Source organism: Microtus pennsylvanicus, chromosome 7 (genome assembly GCF_037038515.1).
Source record: "Microtus pennsylvanicus isolate mMicPen1 chromosome 7, mMicPen1.hap1, whole genome shotgun sequence".
NCBI lineage: Eukaryota > Metazoa > Chordata > Mammalia > Rodentia > Cricetidae > Microtus > Microtus pennsylvanicus.
In genome coordinates this window covers 99,205,518-99,222,635 of record NC_134585.1, presented here as the reverse complement: position 1 = coordinate 99,222,635, position 17,118 = coordinate 99,205,518, and the positions used below count along the sequence as shown (strand labels likewise).

The following is a 17,118-nucleotide window of genomic DNA, read 5'->3' as shown; positions in this document are numbered from 1 at the left end:
ATCAAAGCCTGCAATCTCAACACTGAGAACTGAGAGTCTAAGGCCAGGCTGAGGAGCATGAAAGACCCTGTCTCAATCAAACAAATCTCAATCAACAAAACAAACGTACCACATAAAGGAAGTCAGATATAAAATTCCATATAGGGTATGGCTCTATGCATAAGAAATAATCTGAAGAATTAGTCTCTGAAGAAAAATAATAGTAAATTAGTAGATGGAATTGGCTGGATGATATGATAAGTTTTATGGGGGACACAAAAATGTACTGAACAGTTGACATTGACTTTACCACTCCATTAACTGACTTAAGAAATTAACCCCCTCACAACAATGAGTGAATTTTAGTATATGTAAATTATACCTCAATAAATGTGGCCTTTAATGGGAAAGAGGTAACATATCAAGTATTAGCACTTCCCAAAGTAAACATTAAAAATGTTTACTGTTGAGCGAGAGAATGGCTCAACAGTTAAGAGCATGGACTGCTCATGCAGAGACTCCGAAATCAGTTCAAAGTGCCCACATTCAAAGTTTACTACAGCCTATTGGATCTGATGCCCTCTTCTGGTCACCAGGGCATCTATACCATGTGCGCGCGCGCACACACACACACAATAATAAATAAATAAACTTAAAATAAAAAATGTATTAAAATATTATTTTTAATGTTAAATACTACTGGCTTAATTTTCTGACCTTACTGTGTTTTAGTGAATCTGCTAATAGCCTTACTTTCATTTATTATCTATACTACAGGGGACATTGTGTTGTCCATCATGGTTAATATATATACACTATCAGAGTTAATCAAATATTCTGCTTAAAACAGGCAACTTATTTTCATGATATGATTCTTCACCAACTTATAGGGAAGCCTTAAAGTATATCTCTCAGGTGATTATGTCAATCCTTAATGTTTACTTGTGCATTTTCTTCGGAAAGAACATAGCACAAACAGACACATGGAATTCTGAGTTTCCTCATAATCACTCTAGCCACTTGGAAACAATGAAACAAGTTGTCACTTCAGAGATGTGCCAGGGGACATCATTAAGTCCCTCAAGGATAAAAACAGAAAACTACAGAAAATAAGATATTCTTTTTAGACTTTGGAGTCTAAACAATGTTGTTGACAGCTTATCAAAATATATGTAATAATCTCTATTGTTCTGGAGCAAGAAGATAGAAACAAACAAACCCTTGTGTCTCACAAAGGAAGCGTCCCTGTGGAGTCTCTGCCCTTTTCCGCGCCTGCTTTCCTAGCCTTCAGATTTACTCTGCATCCTATCCATCCCTTACCATTTCACTCCTTGCTTTAAGAGTTGCCTTCCAGCCTTCTAACGATCTGAGTCAGGTGCTAGTGACTTACTTTCTCAAGAACAGAGAGTGTGTTGATGATTCTCCTGCCATTTATACACCTTGCCTTCGTCTCTTCTCATACACCACCAAGAGGGGATTTTTTTCTTTTTTTTAAATTTATTTATTGATTTATTTATTAATTAAAGATTTCTGTCTCCTCCCCGTCACCGCCTCCCATTTCCCTCCCCATCCAGTGATCAAGTCCCCCTCCCTCACCAGCTTGAAGAGCCATCAGGGTTCCCTGACCTGTGGGAAGTCCAAGGACCACCCACATCCATCCAGGTCTAGTAAAGTGAGCATCCAAACTGCCTAGGCTCCCCCAAAGCCAGTACAGTCCAAGAGGGGATTTTTATCCAGGATCTAGGCACAACCCAGCTCTCTGTCATCTGGCAACGATTACTCAACACTGATTAAGACTAATTTGTTTTTCGTCTGCTTAGTTTAGTATCTGGATTGGAAAGAATAATATAACGCAAACAGCCTTGCCTGAAATCCAGATCATTAGCAAATTATTGTTAATAATTGGGTTTATAAATTTAAAAATGTCAAGGCCCATATCATTTGCTAATACAAATGCATACCAAATATCAAACATTCTGTATTTAATTATCTTATTCTCCTGCCTGCAACCTTAGCTTATTGGAAACAGGCAAGCAATAGAAGTTTTACATAGAAGAAAAATTATATGGCAAAATTTATTGATATTTGACCATTCACGGCAGTGTCACAGAGAGCATAGAACAGAAGAAAATTAACTGCATGTATGTACATATGGAAAGAAGAGTAACTCTTGGAGGATGTACTTGTAAGTTACACAGTAAATACCAAGAAGGAAACTGTTTTGTTTACTCCAATAATAATTATAAGTAAGTAAAAACGAGAGTCAGCTCATGAGTGGCAAGGAAATGGACCTAGATCACCATTAGAGAATCCTGTTCCAGAAGTTTCTGAATCATCCTTTCTGGAAGAGGTTCTAAAATGCCGCATTTCAGACAGCTCCAAAGATATGGAACTCATCCATATCAGGACACTGAGTTAAAGGGAAAGAGAAGACAGCAAAACTAATGCATGTCCTGATCACCAAGAACCTTGACCAGAAAGCTCACTGCCCACCTAGGTATGCAAGCACACTTACAGAAGACAGGAGAAGATGAGGACAGTAAACACCCTCGGGCTCTATCAATTATTCTTAGAGATTACCGTGTAAGTAACCACTCAGATGGGGCAGAGAGAGCCCAAAGCAGCATGAATTCTAAAAGCAGAAAGACAAAACCAGGCTTGAGGCATGCTTGGCTCAGGGATTAAGTGAGAGGACTGGAATTCAGATCCCAGAACCCACATAAATACAGGGTGGGCATGGAAGCCCAACTGTAACCTCAACAGAGATAGGTTAGTTCCCAAAGTGAACTGGTGAGCAAGAGTAGCCATATCAGTGAGCTCTGGGTTAGATTGAGAGCCCCTATCTCAAGGAATAGGTGGAAGAGCAATCAAGGATTGTTCCCAGAATCAACCTCGGGCTTACACACACACACACACACACACACACACACACACACGCACGCACGCACACACACACACACACAACATGTGCACACTTATACACATGCGAAAAACATGTATACACACAGGCATGAAAAATGGAAGGGAAAGGATAGAGCTGACAGAACCATTTCATATATATGGAAAGATATGGTAAGTGATTAGTGCGTAAATGCAAAGTAAATACAGGGCATTGTGCCCTAGATTCCTCAGCAACAACGACACAAAGGGCAGGAAATTAAATAGAAAAGACAACGTTTGGTCTGCACTTCCTGATTGCAGAAAGAAATGAGAGCAGACACCTCATGTTCCCACCATTATGTCTTCCCACCCCAACAGACTGTGTCCATGCTAAACTATGAGCCAAAACAAATCCTCCTTCGGATTGGAAAGAGACACATTGAGAATTAGTGCATGGAGGGATATTATTCTATATGGGCATTAAATTGAAGGATTGGGAAGGACCATCAATTTACGATTTTTTTTTCTCCAATGCCCTTCCAGATGATTTAGCATGATAAAACTCCATTGTAACCCCTCTTCCTGGTGAGAAGGACATTTCAACCATCACACCCTGCTTTCCTCTGGTACCGTTAGTCACCTGGCTTGCACTAACATTTTCAGTGACAGGACTCAGGCTGACACCATGTAATCCTTGTCACTTCAGAAATTACAATGAGAAAACTCAACTTTGAATTGAGTGAAACTTCATTGATTTCAGGCCCCTCAAACTGCAACCATGTAACCCACCCAGCCTTTAGTGATTCTTCAGAAAGAGTAAAGAATGAACCCAGGTCTTCCTGAGCTAAAGCACTTTGCTTTGCTTTGTCTGAAGATTTTCTTTACAGCCATGGCCACCCAAACACAACCTCAGTGAGATGGACACACACCCACAAAACTATGTGACAAAAGTTGTCAGCTCCAGTGTCAACAGAAGGTGATGATATTGATTTCCAACTTACTCTCAACAGCTTCTTAATCTCTCCCTTAATACAGCTTCCTATAGAATAGCTACAACATCCGCATTTAGCAATGAGAAAGCATTTCTCTGCCATTCCTGGCAGTCTTTCAACACCTCCCAACAGCCCTGTCAAAGAAGGGGGCGTGGAATATCCTCAGACAAGGCACAGACAGTTCAGGTTATAGCATTGTCAATACTCCTGGCTACCTTGGAGAAGCAACAATTGTTTAGATGCAGCACTGTGGCATTTGTGTGTATTGATCTTCCAGGTACCAAGACCCATATGCAATGCGTACCCATAAAACAGTCCAATAAAATGTTCTCTTGCAACTTAGTCTGAAGTTTCTTCCTTTGATATTATAAGTGATCACATGTGCTCACTCAAACAGAGAACCTGGGGTTGCACCCTTCTCTTTCCATCCTTCACTTCAAGAAGACTATACAAGAGCACTTCACATAAAAGAGAGCTGTGATAGCACCGAGTGGGACTTCCAGTGGGTGGACTATAAATAGTCTTAGATTGGTTCTATAGTCACTCATTCCCTCCCCTTTCCTCCCTCCCTCCCTCTCTCCTCCCCTCTGCTGGCATCTCTCTGAGCCACAATACAGAAGCAGGCCTTAGGAAAAGAGGAGCAGAGACATTTATCAAATCCTCATATTTACTGTTTCTCCTCATCTGGGTCATTGCCATCAAATGGCTTTCTCCATGAAACAATTTTCTAATTTTCTGATTAGTGGAGCCAGGATTTCAAATACAGGCAAATGGAGGTTGCCTCTGGTCCTAACCAGTAAGATTATGCCTTGGGCTGTATTTTCACTTATAATGACCTCAGTGTAATCTCCCCAATTGGAGGCCTTATCCCGTGTTTCTGACAAGATAGCATTGAAAAGCAGACAGTGCCCCACTGGCAGAAGAGGACTCAGTGTTTCCATCTATGAACTGGCCAGGGCAGCATCATTTCCATCATACCGTATTCATCAAGATGGTCACATACCCCACCTCTAGGTTCCATTAAAGAGGCATAGATCCCATAGCCTGACAGACGGGTGGTAGGTCGCACCAAAAAGGAACACGTGAAAAGGGAGATACAGAGTGGTTTTCTTTATCTGAAGCTACTCTCTACCTTTAATACTGTGTACAATCGAACCAAGTCATCCTTCGTTTTCCACCTCAGGCTCCATCTATGATGAGTGTATGTTAGAAAGCTTGACCCTACCATGATGTCACCTTGGCAGCTTCCCTTGGGGACCCTTAAGCATGCTCTCCAGGGAAGGTACAGGGAAACTAAGAAAGCATGCTCCATGTGGTCTCCCTTCCATGCTACAACCCTGCTGGCACGAGCTGTGTTGCTTTGTAAGTTCATCTGGCACTTCCTACACAACTCCAGCCTTCAACAGTTTCTATACCTCATTCCTTTCGAGCAGAACAATGCTAATGGCTTTTTGATGCTATCGGATTTTAAGTGCTTCATTGGACTTTGCTTGTTCCTTAATATAAACTATAAGTTCTATAAATAATTCCTGCATTAATATTGCACTTAAAGTATTAAAGAAAATTCTGATTTTATCAGGGTAATGACTGATAGATCATCTAACACAAAACAAAGACTGGGAAAGAAACATAAAATATATAGATTTCCATATATATGTATGTATGTATGTAGGTATTTCAAGTATCTTCTAAATAATTGATAGACATGCTGGCTAGTATAGCACGTCCTTCTGTCACTGCTGTGGTTTTAATATGGTCTGAGGAACTTCCTTCAGTGTGTGCTTTCACAGATCCCATAGAAGGTTGGATCTACTGGAAGAGCCTTAGGTTTAAAGGAGTACTCATGGGACCCTGACTCGGTTCTTTCAAGAGGGTCTTAAACAGAAAACAAGACTGGGGCCTCTCCTGGTCCCTCTGGCTTCCTGTCTGATAATGTGATAGTTCCCTCCTTCCGCTATAATTCATCCATATGATGCCATTCACAGGAGGTCTTCTCCACAGCTGAGCTCATAACCAAAGCATGGCCCTCAGCCTCTAGCATCCTGTGGTAGGGAAACTCTTATTCATAAAGTGATTTAGCTTTAAAAATTCTATAATCGTAATGAAAAGGTTGACTATCTAAATGTATAACCTATCATCTTTCAGAAATAACTTCTAGAAGAATGTGCATTCCTTCAAACTCAAACTTAAAAATAAACATGTCTGTTACTAAACTTCTGTTTCATCATAAATAATCTTAACATTTCCATATTTACATGAGACATATTGACTTCTTCTACTAATCATCTCTTTCCAAAATTTATAAACAAAACACAAAATGATCCATTCCACGACCTTGCTAAAGACTGAAAACAAGTCTTCTCCCAATCCTTATCTTTCAGAATCACTTTATGGTCTATCTTTAAAGACTTAATTTATTTTTAATCCATATGAATACAGGTGTGTCTGTGCATGTTTAGATGCAAAAGTGTGCAGGAAGCCAGGATTTCCAGGAGTTCCAGGTGGCTGTGAGCTGCCCCACATGGGTGCTAGGAACTGACCTTAGGTCCTCTGCCAGAGCACCAAGCACTCTTAACCACTCTTTGGCTCTGGACTATTATTTTTTAAAAAACATTTTTAATTAATTGCATTTAGAGCTACTAGTTACACTTCTCAAAAATAACTAGATGTGATAGTGTATAATAAAGATATGAGCAGTTTATGTGTATTATTATTTTCAGAAACTTTTTAAGGGTGAATTTCCCCCATAAAAGTGGACAATTCAAACTGGCATTTACAGTAAAGTGCTTGCTACACTCCATGAGCAACTAGAATTCTGATCCCCAGAACCAAAGGGGCAGGGTTGAATGGGCAGTGGCCTGCCTGTTAACTCCAACATGGGAGACAGAGAAAGGTACTCACTGAAGGAAGCTGAGTATCCAGATGCCAGTTCTGGGCTCTGTAAGTGACCATGTTTCAACTCACATGGTGGAACATGAAGAAGAAATACATCTGGTGTCAACCTCAGGTCCCCATGTACACATACACATATGAACATGAATGGACAGACAACACACATATAACACAGGTCTATCTATGCAAAGGAAAGAGAATTGGCCTCTTTTCTTGTTGTTAATATTTCTCTTTCATCTCCTTGTGAGCAGGTTCTAAGGCAATTTTTACATGATTGCTGTCATTTGCATCCTTTTTCCCTTCTCCTTTATTTCCTTGTGCTGTTGTTTATGTTCTCTGATTTCTTTTCCAAAAAAAAAAAAAATAGTAGTTACTTTTTAAAATCAATACTTGCTGCATTTCCCATGTTTTTTTTTTTTTCTAACAGGGGATCAATTACTCCTTGGTGAGTTCTTGAAAACTCAATAGGCCTCACTTTGATTTTTTTTTACTGTTCCTCCTGGTTTATGTTGCCACTTAGTGTTTTTCCTATCTTGCCATCTAGGCTTCAAGACCGTGAGGGAAAGAAACAGATATTGAATGTTGAAGAGAGAAAAAACAAAACATGCTTTTTCTGGGAGAAAATGTTTTAGTCAGTCAAAGTTCTTATTCTTTGGGTTGACTCCAGAAGGGACATATATTCACAAACACTCTAAGGAGAAAAGGTGACTCTAATTGTGAATGTCGCCAGTAGTAAGGGGCACTGAGAGTTGGCTTCACAAGTACTGGGCAGACCCCATAGTGGAGTAGGCTAAACAGTAGCAGAGCTCCAGAGAGAAAGGCTGGTGAGGAACATTGCCAAGAATGGGTCCAGTGGAATCTTTCATGATTATGCTTGTCCAATTGTGGTTAATGGTTGAAAGTTTTAACCCCTTGGAATAAGCATGGAAGTAGAGTAACTAAATGCTTTTTCAGCATGGTAATTTCTTTAGACTTTAACCAGTATTACACACTTTCACCTTCTAAGGCATAGTTCTTACCTTTCTCTAAGCAGCAAGTACATGAAGTTACGAAGCAGCAAGTAGGGCTTGGTACACATGTACAAGTCTGAAACAATTCTTCTTTTTGGTTTTTCAAGACAGGGTTTCTCCGTAGCTTTGGAGCCTGTCCTAGAACTAGGTCTAGTAGACAAGGCTGGCCTTGAACTCACCGAGATTGCATGAATGCTTCCTGAGAGCTGGGATTAAAGGCATGTGCCACCACCTTTGGAAACTTTGGAAACTCATCTTTTTAAAAGAATACAAAACCAGAAGGACAGTATTACAAGGAGAGGAGTGTATGACTCCCAGCCATAACCTCTACAACGAAATCTGGCAAATGACTAGAATCTTGAGGGGTGGCCTTGTTCTGAAACTGCTTAAGGCCCATTCATAGGCAACCTGGCATTTCCTTCTCACCAGGAACATCTATGACTCCAGCTATCCCAAACATTCCACAGACCCAAGCAATTGAACAGCTCCTCGATCTCAGACCATCTCAGAGTCATCTTGGACCCCAGGAATTCACTGAGACATGGCTTCTCCAGGGAGGCCTAAGGGACAGAATTTAAGAGAAGAGGCTACCTGGAAAGTTTACAGCAATTCCAGATTTTGATATATAACCTCCAATCCCAACACTTCTCCCTCAATTCTGTAAGTTCCACACTAATCTGAACATGAAGTATGTGGGTAATGGGGAGAGGAAGTATTGAGTCACTGAATGGCTCAGTAGAGAGAGTTGCTTGCTGCAGGGCCTGGGGACCTGGGTTCAATCCCCCAGAGCGCACATGATAGAAGGAGAGGGCAGAATGCAGGCAATGCTCTGATCATCACCTGTGCACCAGGGCACAAACACACACACACACACACACACACACACACACACACACATGCGTGCACACACAGACAAACAAATAAAAAATAAAATAAAATTCTAAAGCAGTATTGAAACTAACCATGAATCAATTCTACTTTTATAGTTAAATAAAAAGAAAAGCCGAGTACAAAAACCGTGATACGACGCCCACGGAGAAGACAACTGGGTGAACCACTCTGTAGGCTCTAAAGGGTGCAAAATGAAGTTTGTGAGTTCAGCACTGGAGTCCAAGTACACTGGTTAAGCACTAACTTCTGTTTGCCGGTTGTTAAGCAGGTGGGCCGTTTTAACATCTCAAGGTAACCCAGGTCGCAGATGCTGCAGTCACTGATAACGATATTCCTACTGAGTTCAAGTCCCCCCCCCCCCCCCCCCCCTTCATGGCACCTCTGAGAAACTGCTGCGATACTGGATTGCGCCACAGGAAAGGTATTTTTGCTTGGAACTTTCAGAAAGTGCAAGTTTCAGGCCGCAGGCACCCAAGTCAACCACTAATGCCCATAAGTTCCCTTTTGTCCAATTATAACACTACCCAGAAAGCGCCTCTGAGGCTAGATTCCCAAGCAAATGGGAAGGAAATATGCAGACTGCATCTGGGGTTTGGACCAGAGTTAACTGCACCACTCCTCCACCCTCAATAAAATTCTTCAGCTCCGCCTGTAGTGAAGGCCAGGCTTTCTCCTGTGAAAGGATTTCCACACCTAATGGTCACAGGATTCCAGACTCTCTTAGGGTGTGACCCTACTTTCCCATTCCTGCGTAACAACAGCAAACCAAAAATCACTTTCCTTCAGTAAAGAAATGCTCTCCCAGACTCCAGGATTATCAAGAAGCCTGGAGGAGGAGCAGTTTCGGGCCACACGCCCATGCATGATTTGGGATGCCTCTGTCAAGGAAGGAAAGCCGGGAAGAGTAAGGGGGTAAAAAAATCAGAACTTTTGAGACTCCATAAGCCTTTGCCATGCCTCTGAGAAGGTCAAAGTGCGGAGAAGGGAGTGGCTGGTTGAGGCTGGGTGTACTACTATCTCCAGCTCCGGATCCGACACGGAGTTGAGTCACCCTGGAACTTTCCCTGGACGCGCCGCTCCCGCCACAGCCGCGGCTACGTCCCCTGCCCTCACCTTACTGAACACCTCCAAGTCGTCCTCATCCTCGTCCAGATCCAGCACGTCGGCCTGCAGCAGGCTGCAGGACCCGCTGCCACCCGGGATGGGGGCGCCGCCCCGCGGGCTCTCACCGACCGCCAGCTCCGAGGAACCCGACGCCAGGCGCTCGCCGTCCATCCCGGCAGTGCGAGCCCCGCCGGCCGCCGCAGCCAGCCCGGCTCCCCCCCTGCGCGCCCATTGGCTCCCGTGGCGCCCTGCACCTCCCCGGCCGGCCCAGCTCCTGCCCCTCGGCCGTGCGCAGACGCGGAACTGCGAGAGACCGTGGCGCAAAGCCAGGGCGGGCAGCAGCTTAACCGACCTGGTCCCAGGTCGCTCCCCGGCTTGAGATTCCAAATCTAGGAAGCCCCACCGGAGTGGGCATTGCAGTCCCGAGGACAGGAGGTTGCGTTCTCGCTCTGATACAGCTAAGGGCCACCAGATTTGTGAGGTGGCAGGATCTGGACGCACAACGAACTGACCCAGGTTTATTTCCAGTACCTAAAAGTGCCTTTTTCCTTGGTTGTGATTTTTTTTTTCCCCTTCCGAGTCTGTCTTTATAGAGACTAATGCAAAAATTAAAAACACTAGAACCCCCTGGGTTTTGATTGATTTTTTTTTTTGACCCAGTGGTTGGACCTTGTGGTTATTTTACTGTCAAGGAAACTAAGACTAAAAAATTATTTTGAGTTACTTTCAAATGTAGCTTTCTCCTAGAAGTCTTCCTGAAGTTAATGTTTCCAAGAGCCAAGGACTGCCTGCCAGCAGGCCTGGGTATTGCACGGAGAAACCATCTTGCATGCTTTTCCTAACAGTCCGTGCAAAGCTGAAACTAGCTTTTTGTTCATTGCTTTTCATTACTTATTTTTATAGATCCAAACTGAATGAAAAAATTGAATGCAAATTGATATACGCTAGAACTAGCTTTAATTTTTTTTAAATTTGTACTTCTCAGTCTAGCCGTTTTTCTTCTTTCTTTAAATGTGTGAGTGAATGAAGGTTAATTTAAGAGCCGGACACGGTGGTGTATGCCTGGGGTTTTAGCAAGGGTAGGCTGAGGCGAGAAGACTTCCAGCTTGAGGTCAGCTGATTTTAGCACAGGGAAACCCAGGTTGGAAAATACACATAGAAAAATAGGAAGGGGCAACATAGATAAAAGGAATTTAAATATCTTTTTATTTCTGATGATGAGACAATTCCTCAATGTATTCTTTTTTGACTATTTGAGGACCTCCTGTTTGTTTCAGGATATGCCCAAGTATCTTTCAGCTCAGTCACTGACCATTTAAATGCACAAATTGGATTCTGGACTTTATGGTTTCTGTCCCCCAGATACTCTGTTTTACCCCAGAGATATTTAGGGTCTCATCAATTTCAGTAAGACTTGGGAAGTGCCTGTCTGGTCCCAATTTCTTCTTGGTATTTTCATACAGATTGTGTGTGTATTTCACACACGTGTTTTGTATTCCTTAGGAACTGAACGCTAAGATTTTAGTTTGAGAATCGTGAAATAATTAGTAAAGCACATTACCAGGCACACTGATTCGAAATGACTCTTTACTGAGCTCCACAAAGAATGCAAGTTATTAAAAAAATTATGTTTCCTTCTATAAACTCATTGTGGCTATGGAGGGACACTGAAGTCTATAATTTGCAAACTTTGAACCAGGAAACTCTATTTGTTTGTTTGTTTTTTGAGATAGGGTTTCTTCGCGTTGGCTTTCCTTCACCACGGAGGCCAGGATGGCCTTGAATTCCGATCTCCGCCTAGGGAGTGCTGGGAATTGAGGCGAGTTCCGACACTGGCCAGCTTGAGCCAGGAAACTCTGTTTTGTTTGTTTGTTTGTTTGTTTGTTTGTTTGTGTGACAGGGTTTCTTGGTGTAGCCTTGGCTGTCCTCGAGGAATTCACTCCTAAGACCAAAATGGCCTTGAACTCAGGTCTGCACTCTCAGCCTCCAGAGAGCTGGGAATTAAGGCATGTTCCAACACTGGCCAGCTTGAATCAGGAAACTCTTAACGATACTGTGCTGTGTGTCACCTAATTGTCCAGAGAACTCAGAATACAGGCTCAGGTCACTTAGAACAATCAGCAGATAAACAGTTCAGAGCACAGCCTAAAATATGCCGTGTTCTCGCTGTTGCCTGATTTTTGAGATGCCAAACCACCTTCACTTGTTGCTATGGACACTGATGTTCCTGACATCAGCACTGTGCTATTTTGGAGAACATCCCTACAATTGTCATAAAAATGTCCCCACAGTTCTGTCTCTTCGTGTCTCTTGCTTTGCCCAATCACCAGGCATCATGAAGTTTCCCAAGGCAGAGAATTTTCTAAACCTAGAAATTTCCTGTTGATCCTTATCATCAAGGATGAAGAGGAGGACAGAAAAAGAAAATAAGAGAATTCTACTCTAGTTCATCATCCAACAGCCAAACCACCTTTCTTCTTATACTTAACCCCACCATAATGCAAAATACAAATCAGCTGTACCTCAGGTACCCAGGACTACAGTTGCCAGCCCTGAAAATGAGGAAAGCCTCGGAAGTCTGTCCATTACGTACATCACTCTGTATCTGCTACATTTGACTCCTGAAAACTCTGCTTCCCATTAGAAATGACCAACGCAGGATTCTTTAATAGAAAGATTCTTACTTAGTACTAAAAGCCTTTAAATTAAGAAGGTCCAAAATTTTCAGTACATGGTACGGTAATGAAGGCACCGCCTCTGTCTTGTCCCTTTGTTTCCTGGACTATTAGCATGATCGATATCCTTCATAATAGGTTAATACCACTTGAAAGAGGACAAAAGAATAGATGTCCCAGGTAGGGGTAAATCTGAGGACATTGATGAAGGCCAACCCTCCTAGGAGGCAAAGCTTCTAGTATGACATTTGGTTGTAGACTCTGCCTAGAAAGAGACAGGCCTAGAGATACAAATCTAGGTCAATTCATGGCTAGTTGCAAATGTTTGGGTTGAATTGCCAAGGAATGGAAAGACACTTTGGTGAAAGATCTGAAGGAAGCATACAGATAGACTTTTCAGAATGACCATGGTCTACGATATTTTGGAATGTGAAACATCCCACGGGAGTGCATATTGCAAAGGTGACTCACACATGAGGCAGACAGAATCATGCCTTCCAGGATAATTCTCCTATGACAGAGCTCATGCACAGGTCATTAATATAGGCGTTCCTTCACCAATGTTCACCTGCCTGAATCTACTGTTGCTATCTAATCTGCCAGAAACACAGACCAGTAATGACACCCCACTGTGGGGCAATGGTCTTGTACCTCGTAAAGATTTGTCACTTGTATTGGTTTAATAAAATGCTGACTGACCAATAGCCTAGCAGGAAGTATAGGCTGGGTGACCAGAGCAGGAGAATTCTGGGAAGAGGAAAGGCTCATTCTGCAGTCCTCACTGGGACACAAAGGAAGCATGATGAGAATGCCTCACTGATAAAAGGTACCTAGCCACTTGGCTAACACAGACAAGAATTATAGGTTAATGTAAGATGTGAGAGTTAGTTAATAAAAAAGCCTCAGTTAATAGGCCAACCAGTTTTTAATTAATGTAGGCCTCTGTGTGTTTCTTTGGGACTGAATGGCTGCGGAACTAGGCAGGACAGAAGCCTCTGTCAACAACACCCTCCTTGTAGCAACATGCTACCAAGCCAGGAACACAATTATAAGACATAAGCCAGCACTTTAATCTGGCATCAGGCAGATATTGAACTTCTGTACTTAAGGACTGGGTTGAGTTTCATCCTCACTAAAATGCACACATTCCAGGTATGAAAGTGCTGTCCTTGCCATCAATATTTCTGCTGACAGCACTATGAATAGTACAGAGAACTTCTTAAGCAGCCTCAATATAAGCATTGCATACACCATTGCATGTGACCAAGAAGCACATTTAACAGCATAAGAAGTCATCGTGGGCTCACAAACGAAGGAATCAGCTCATCATATATTCCATAGCTGGGACATTACACAGAACAAAATGTGGTCTGGCTTAGTGAAGAGTGATCCTGGGCTGTGCAGGTTTCCAGGAAACTCAATATGTACCATTACATAAGGATACAGGAAGCTGACCTGACTTCATGTGGGTGGAACACATAGACCCATGGCAGACCAACGAGAGCGGGAGTGACATTTTCACAGTATCCCTCATCACACACTAAAGTGTGTTTTGTTGTTTTCTATTTTGGCTCAGGAGAAACCCGATATCATTACTATTGCTGTTGCTATTATTTGTGTTGGTTTGGTCACAAATCACTGGCCAGCACCTCATGATGCTACTCAGTCAAAAGAAGGCCATGAGGTACAGCCTCACTATATGTTCAGTAGGCAGTGAGTCAAAAATGTTTTTAATAGCACAAATGACAGTTGTAACCTTTAAGCAGTTAATTCTAGGTGCTTAACATGAGGCAAAGACAAGCTAATACAGGGGCTATGACCTCAAGGCTGTGATTATTACCCAATTATCTGAAAGTACACAGTTCTTTACATGGAATTTCTTACTGGCTTTGAGAACTCAGGCATACATTTCAAATTATTAACTTCAATTTTCTCACCAGCAAAGTCGGGGTAGTTAATAATAGATACTTCAAAGGTTATGAAGATCAAAGCAACTAATATACAAGAACTAAGTATCTATCTAAATCTTAATTGTTTTATTACTTTTACTGCTGGCGTTACTGACTTAAGTAATAGTATCAGGCTGCCACAGTTGCCCTATAATTGCATTTAGCGTCCTAAGCGATTCAGTTTTTACTAAAATATATGTTTATGTTTTCAAAAATGTTTTCCTTAGTATTATAGTACACTGGAAATTACAAGTGCTTTGTCATTTTTTGGAACAAATAAAATTACTATGAAATAATAAACAAGTATGATTTTAAACATCTTTAACTTAGCAAAACACAACAAGTATGGACTATGCTTGTAATTTCATAACCTAAGTAGCCTGCTACTGTCTTAACCCTGCCACCAAATACAGAGACTAGAAATGATCATCGGTCAGAACTTGAAGCAAATTTCTTATATGACATGACAGAAAACACAGAGGGAGGGTGACGTCTAGACACAGTTGGTTATTGTTCAACAAATGTTACCCAATTACTTCTATAAATTTTATGGACTGGTTTTATAACAGCCTAATATTGTCAAATTTTCTTCTAAAGTTTGTTTTTTTTAAAAAAAAACTAAAAACAAGTTTTCCATTGTTTTCTAGCCTCCTCATCTCATAGTCTTGTCTTTCCAAAGACAAAAGTATTAGTCCGAACACTGTTACCTCAGAATTCCATTCAGAGCCCAGCCTATCTGCAGTGACCCTGAAGATATTCTCTTTACTTAAACTTGGCAAAAATGATTCTTACAAAATGTTTTGCTGAGGAAGGTGTTGCTTTACATTTGATGATAGCCTTGAAAGAAGGCTCTCTTAGATACGGAGGACCATTTCTTAAAACAGTTCTTTTTAAAAAAATATCTTTCTTGAGGTTTAATTTGTACATTGTGTGATGTAACTATTTAAAATGCTTAAGTCAGGGTCTTACAATCATTGGTCATACAGTCATCAACAAAGTAAACGGTAGAACATCTTAATCACGCTCAGAGGAAAGATTTGCCCACCCTAGCATTCACTCTCAGGTACCCCAGGCTCAGGCCCTAGAACTACTAAACTAACGAATACATCTCTAGATCTTCCCACTGTTCACATAAGAAGAATGAAGGACATTGTGGTCTTTTGTGACTGACTTCTGTCATTCACCATCCTGTTTCCAAGATACAATACCCTTGACTCTCTATGCATTTGTATTGATTCTATGCCTTGGTATAAGTTCTTTGAATCCTGAAACATTTTTAATCTTTTCACTGCCATTCTATAACACATATGCATGGTGTGTATGTGTGTGTGCTCATGTGTTCATATCTCCTGAATTGTAGCATGCAATCTGAAAGTTAATGTTAGTAATTAAGATTGGAATAGAAGAGCCTCTGACTGCCAGTGGTCATGTTTACCACATTAAATCAAAAGTAATTGATAAATTAAAGGCAACAAAAGATAGGCTTGTGAATTTATTACCATTTATTAAGCTTTGGTGTTGTGTAGAGACACATACTCATCTGTCTGTATTTCTGAAAGCGGCCCTCTCCTGAGGGTTCATTAATTAATAAGTTGGCCGTTGTTAGATACTCCATCTGCCAACACCTTGATTTGAAATCTAGAACTCTGAAAAGTAAATTTCTGTTGCTTATTAACCATACAGTTCATAGTATTTTTGTTATAGTAATCTGAAAATTATTACTTATAAGGAGAATTGCTGCTATTAAAAATATATAAAAATGTGAAATATCTTTAAAATTGAGTAACAGGCAGACATTGGAAAAGTCTTGAAGTTCAAGTTAAGAACTTGATTTATTGCTGTAAATAAACTGTTACAAGTGATTAGATTGTGAGGACTCCGAAGAGGAGGAATATAAAGACAATAAATACCATCGTGGTACAAGGCCTCATCTAGAAATGATAAAATATTATTTGAAAGTAGAGGAAAGGTTATCATAAAGTAGAAAGAACATGGCAGGCTTATGTCAAGATTCTGGTGCTTTGTAAACTCCATGAGCAATGAACTTCAATGTTTGGTAAAACTAGGTTCCAAGGAAACCATCGAAGGGGTGTATAGCTTATCCTTGAGTGTGGGAAGAAAGATGACTTAGAATAGTTAACCCTAAAGAGAAGAAAAACTTGAAATTTTAGGAAATGTTCAGCTTTTCTATTAAAAATCAAACAAAGAAATAAAATATAAAGAGCACGTGCAAATTAGAACATATGCCTGTGGGTCAGACACCTCAACGGAAGCCAGCTGCTTTTCATCCAGATACTGAGAAATCAGTCAACAGTCTGGACAGAAACAAGATCTTCTGTCCTGGATAAATCACAGGACCCAGAAGACTTTCCAAGGCCGCTGTAGGGAAAGGTTTTCCACTCAGATGTCTCAAGGTTAAGACCTTGGGGGCTGGTTCACTCTAGAGAAAAAGTCATTGCCCCTGCTGCCAGCCATCTTGTTACAAAAGTTCCTCCTCTTCACAGTGTGTGGCTTCCCTTTGTTTCACCCTAGTTCAGCTCTAGCAGAAAAGGTGCAGATCAATAGTGTTTGTACCCAAGTAAGCTGCAGGGCACGGCTATTATACCTGTTTTGCCAAGGTTGCCAGAGAGGCCCATAGTACACAGGGAGAGAACTGATCCAGGAGAGTGAGAACTAGAAAATCAGGCCAAAGGTTTTTCCCCTTCTGTTTTATGTGTGTGGGTGTGTTTTGTTTGCATGTATGTCT

The 17,118-nt window shown here is 41.4% G+C and overlaps 1 protein-coding gene across 1 annotated transcript in view; it reads right to left on the bottom strand.

The window, feature by feature from the left end:
* Snx7 (sorting nexin 7) overlaps nt 1–9,969 on the bottom strand; it is a 77,442-nt gene extending 67,473 nt beyond the window's left edge. Inside the window, exon 1 of the mRNA XM_075981505.1 lies at nt 9,758–9,969. Coding sequence (XP_075837620.1) covers nt 9,758–9,919 — 162 coding nt within the window. The 5' untranslated portion in view covers nt 9,920–9,969. The remainder of the gene's footprint in view (nt 1–9,757) is intronic.
* Nucleotides 9,970–17,118: the final 7,149 nt, after the last annotated feature.